Source organism: Phytophthora sojae (assembly GCF_000149755.1).
Source record: "Phytophthora sojae unplaced genomic scaffold PHYSOscaffold_4, whole genome shotgun sequence".
NCBI lineage: Eukaryota > Oomycota > Peronosporomycetes > Peronosporales > Peronosporaceae > Phytophthora > Phytophthora sojae.
In genome coordinates this window covers 1359456-1364268 of record NW_009258118.1, presented here as the reverse complement: position 1 = coordinate 1364268, position 4813 = coordinate 1359456, and the positions used below count along the sequence as shown (strand labels likewise).

At 58.7% G+C, this 4813-nt stretch overlaps 3 protein-coding genes across 3 annotated transcripts; 2 read left to right on the top strand and 1 right to left on the bottom strand.

Moving 5' to 3' along the window:
- Positions 1–188: 188 nt before the first annotated feature.
- Positions 189–1097, bottom strand: PHYSODRAFT_503200 (hypothetical protein; the record flags this gene model as incomplete). The annotated part of the gene is made up of 1 exon (XM_009527612.1): positions 189–1097. A coding segment is annotated over one exon (909 nt), but the record flags the coding sequence as incomplete, so codon positions are not given.
- A 650-nt stretch (positions 1098–1747) lies between these two features.
- Positions 1748–2656, top strand: PHYSODRAFT_500144 (hypothetical protein; the record flags this gene model as incomplete). The annotated part of the gene is made up of 1 exon (XM_009527611.1): positions 1748–2656. A coding segment is annotated over one exon (909 nt), but the record flags the coding sequence as incomplete, so codon positions are not given.
- A 1536-nt stretch (positions 2657–4192) lies between these two features.
- PHYSODRAFT_300132 (hypothetical protein) lies at positions 4193–4784 on the top strand (the record flags this gene model as incomplete). The annotated part of the gene is made up of 2 exons (XM_009527610.1): positions 4193–4720; positions 4758–4784. The coding sequence occupies 2 exons, from the start codon at positions 4193–4195 to the stop codon at positions 4782–4784; spliced, it is 555 nt and encodes a 184-aa protein (XP_009525905.1).
- Positions 4785–4813: the final 29 nt, after the last annotated feature.

Below are 4813 nucleotides of genomic sequence, written 5' to 3'. Positions count from 1 at the left end.
CCGGCAAGACCGACACGGTCTTTGCCGCTCGGGGCTCGGTGGTGAGACTTGAGTCGGTCGTAGCCCAAACTCACGCCCCTGGTGGGCACACTTGCTTACGACGGTGGCAGCCCGAGACTACGCGGCACTGAAAAGCTATGGTTTTATTTATTTTTGTAGAATGCCCTACCTTTTACTAGTACTAAAAGTTAGTGTAGAGCGGGGTAGAGGTAGTCGTTGGTGAGCGAGGCCCACTTGCAGCCATCCTTTTGGACGGCGCGCCAGCAGCTGTGCGTGATGTTGGCGATCTCGTGGATGAAGAGGCCGCCGCGCTCGTCCAGTGTCTTGAGCCCGAACGTGTCCGACGTGTACTCGAGCGTGTCGTTCATGTTGACGATGGTGAGGTTCATGTACTTGGTCTCGATCTCCTCGATCGTGTCCACCTCCGAGTAGCGGCCAAAGATGGAGCTCTGCCACGGCATGATGCGCTCGTCGGCGGGCGAGGCGAAGAAGTGGGCCTCCTCCAGCTTGAGGAAGTTGGCCTTGCGGCGGCGCTGGTCGTAAACGCACTGGTCGTCGCCCGGCAGACAGCGGTTAACGTTGTTGTACACGGGCAGGAAGAAGTTGGCGGTGGAGAAGCTGCCGAACTGCGGCCAGCGGTTGACGTTGAACTGCGAGTACGTGTACTGCGCGTCGGGGTTCTCGATGGTGTAGATGACGTAGTCCTTCTGCATCTTGCCGTAGTAGTCCTCCGGGCCGTAGGCGCTGTAGTTGAACATGGTCTCGGGCACGAGCGTGGCGAGGAACGGCCCATCATTGGCAATCGAGTACTCCACCTTGTCGGGGCCGATGAACTGGCCGTTCTGGAGGCCGGCTATGCTGATGTAGCGCTTGACCTTGTGGTCGTCCATCTCTTCGATGACTGCGCGAGCGATGGCACCGCCCTGCGAGTGGGCGAGGAAGATGTAGCCGTTGTCGAACTCGGAGCTGTTGGCGACGATCTCACGGATCTGAGCGACAGCCTTCGGGACCTGCAGGACGATCGCCTCTAGCGAGCAGGGCATCTCGCAGGTGAGAGGTACAACGGTACGCCCCTCGGCCGTGAGGTTGGCCACGAAATAGTGAAAAATAATGAAGGAAATGTGAGCTGCTGACCGCGAGCGCGGCGGCGGGCTCTTAGCATGCTTTGTCGTAAAAGTTGTCGCTTAGCACTGCACACCCGACAGCCTCTACATTCGTTCATTACTCAGAGATGATGAATGGTCACTCAGAGATGATGAATGGTCGCACGGATTCCATTGCCTTAGGCGATTTTGGTGTGGACCGCTCTGTAAAAGAAGTCTGCAGGCACACCCTGCAGAGCCTTTCTTGCAGCGATGGAAGTGTAACGGGCTACCGTTGGCGCGCTTGGGTCGTGGGTTTTCGAAATAGTTAGCTGGTAACATCGCTGAGGTGGACAGAGATGCTTAGCTTGGGCCAGCCGTAGTAACCAAGAACCTAACGAGCAAGTAAAGGAATGTTCAGTGCAGCCGACATGGGTGACGTACCTGCGCGGCACAATAGGCTACGTGAGGCAAAGGACTGCAGACAAGCGAGGCAAGCGACCATTTATTGGTTCCATGCACCAAACTTTCAGGCAAAGAGCAACCAACCCCCTTAACTATGTTGTACCCGTAAGTGTACGACAACTTTTACGACAAAGCATGCTAAGAGCCCGCCGCCGCGCTCGCGGTCAGCAGCTCACATTTCCTTCATTATTTTTCACTATTTCGTGGCCAACCTCACGGCGGAGGGGCGTACCGTTGTACCTCTCACCTGCGAGATGCCCTGCTCGCTAGAGGCGATCGTCCTGCAGGTCCCGAAGGCTGTCGCTCAGATCCGTGAGATCGTCGCCAATAGCTCCGAGTTCGACAACGGCTACATCTTCCTCGCCCACTCGCAGGGCGGTGCCATCGCTCGCGCAGTCATCGAAGAGATGGACGACCACAAGGTCAAGCGCTACATCAGCATAGCCGGCCTCCAGAACGGCCAGTTCATCGGCCCCGACAAGGTGGAGTACTCGATTGCCAATGATGGGCCGTTCCTCGCCACGCTCGTGCCCGAGACCATGTTCAACTACAGCGCCTACGGCCCGGAGGACTACTACGGCAAGATGCAGAAGGACTACGTCATCTACACCATCGAGAACCCCGACGCGCAGTACACGTACTCGCAGTTCAACGTCAACCGCTGGCCGCAGTTCGGCAGCTTCTCCACCGCCAACTTCTTCCTGCCCGTGTACAACAACGTTAACCGCTGTCTGCCGGGCGACGACCAGTGCGTTTACGACCAGCGCCGCCGCAAGGCCAACTTCCTCAAGCTGGAGGAGGCCCACTTCTTCGCCTCGCCCGCCGACGAGCGCATCATGCCGTGGCAGAGCTCCATCTTTGGCCGCTACTCGGAGGTGGACACGATCGAGGAGATCAAGACCAAGTACATGAACCTCACCATCGTCAACATGAACGACACGCTCGAGTACACGTCGGACACGTTCGGGCTCAAGACACTGGACGAGCGCGGCGGCCTCTTCATCCACGAGATCGCCAACATCACGCACAGCTGCTGGCGCGCCGTCCAAAAGGATGGCTGCAAGTGGGCCTCGCTCACCAACGACTACCTCTACCCCGCTCTACACTAACTTTTAGTACTAGTAAAAGGTAGGGCATTCTACAAAAATAAATAAAACCATAGCTTTTCAGTGCCGCGTAGTCTCGGGCTGCCACCGTCGTAAGCAAGTGTGCCCACCAGGGGCGTGAGTTTGGGCTACGACCGACTCAAGTCTCACCACCGAGCCCCGAGCGGCAAAGACCGTGTCGGTCTTGCCGGTACATGCACCGCAATTGCCGAGACGCTCGACTCGTCGGCAGGGAATCGGCAATACCCCCCGCGAAGTAACCGCGCCGGTAACGGCCGGCCCTTGTGTTGACACGGTCGTTAAATAAACGGCAAGGACACCGGTCCTGGAGCTCTGCAACGCAGCCGTGTCGGTCGGCAACGCAGCCGTGTCGGTCGACTGCCAAACTCGCTTTCCTTCAGACTAATGCAATCAGTGCCCGACTTCAACTTGGCTCGCAGTGTCTCTTGCGCGGCGACAACTCGACTGCGACTCGCGTGCAAACCCTGCCCAGTACAGTATGAGGAGGGCGCAGCGCGTGCTCACCAAGGACTGCAGGTGGTGCCTGCGGGCTGGGGTGGCGGCTTAGGTGGCAGCACCAAGCATCCGTACCAGCACCGTGTCCAGGCCAGCCGAAGGCGCTTGATGTGGCAGACATGAACTCGGGGTGATGAGCGGACTGACCTATCGCGGCGACGCAGGGTATGGAGTGTGACAGGTTGTTACTCTCGGGATTGGAATGGTGACTGAAATTGAGGTATGACCCTTCACCCCAAATATGCGATGCAACAGTGCCTTAGCGACTGAGCAATCAGCTGCTCAGAATTGCAACGATCTGCGAGGGGTATAGGTTCACAATGGGTAGCGGAGTATAGTACATCTTGCTGGGGCCGGTACAAGACCAGTTAGTGCTCCGAAAGGTTATGCACTCCGGTAGGTTGGCGACCGAGATTGACTTTCCAATTCTTTCCATATTTTCAACGCAGGAAGCGTGTCATGCGCAGTTGACCTGCTCGGACCGGGCGATCTTTGGCTCGTACTTGGCGTTTGTATTGGCCAGTGGCCCCGACGGGAGCGACCCCCCGCCCATTCTTCGTTTTCAGCGACCAGCGCGCGAGCGACGAGGAAGACAGCGACCGACAGCAGCAGCAGCGAGCACAGGACAGGGACACAACACACACGAGAACCGAGCAGAGCACAGGACACGCGCCGCAGCGAACACGCAGCAGACGGCGCGAGCGTGTCCGGGCGGGCCTCCTCTTGCGAGCGGAGAGCTCGTCTTGGGCGACAAAGAGACCGCCCGCCTTCCCCGGGAGCGCGCGAGTGAGTTGAGTGACTGTATTGCGTGTGTGTGACTGACGCGAGGTTGGCGCGACCCCTCTCTTCCGCTATCTGGCTGTAGCCGGAAGGGTCTGGGTCCGTGGACTTCATCTTCGTATTCGTCTTTTCTTTCATTTTTCTTTAAATAAAAACAAACCCCCATAAAACAGGAAGAGAAACAGTAAAAACCTATAAAAAAGTAGTGCATTTCAGTCGAGAAAGTAGTAGTAACGAGCAAGCATGTGGAGAGCAACAAGTAACAACCAAGATCAAGGAGAGAGCAGCAGCCGTGGCGGCGGCGGAGGAGCCAAGTGGAGCGGCAGCTTGCGGGCGGGCGCGGTGCTGGCGACCCTGCTGGGCGTGTGGAGTCTGCGCGCGCTGCAGGTGTCGTCGGCGCCGACGGCCAAGTCGTGGGTGCGGGAGGACGGCCACGTGTCGGTGGTCAACTGCTCGGCGCTGTCGCCGCCCCCGGACACGCAATTCTGGCAGGCCATGGACCGGTGCTACGACTGTGCCGCCGAGCCGTCGTGCGGTTTCTGCCAGTCCACACTCACGTGCGTGGCCGGCAACCTGCAGGGACCGTTCGACCGCTACCAGGTTTGGTGCAGCGACTGGATCCCGGAGGCCGAGGCTTGCCCCGTCAACCCGCAGTGCGACACCATCACCGACTGCGGCACCTGCGCCGCGTCGGACGAGTGCGTCTGGTGCGCGTCGGACGCCTCGTGCATGGCGGTGGAAGAGGGCTTCGGCTCGGGCTGCAAGGCGCTGGTCAGTGATGCGCCATGCCCGACCGTGGTCGTTCCAGGTGCGTGCAGCTGTATCTTGCGAGTAGAATTCCGTGGGGACTAAAAACTGAATCGT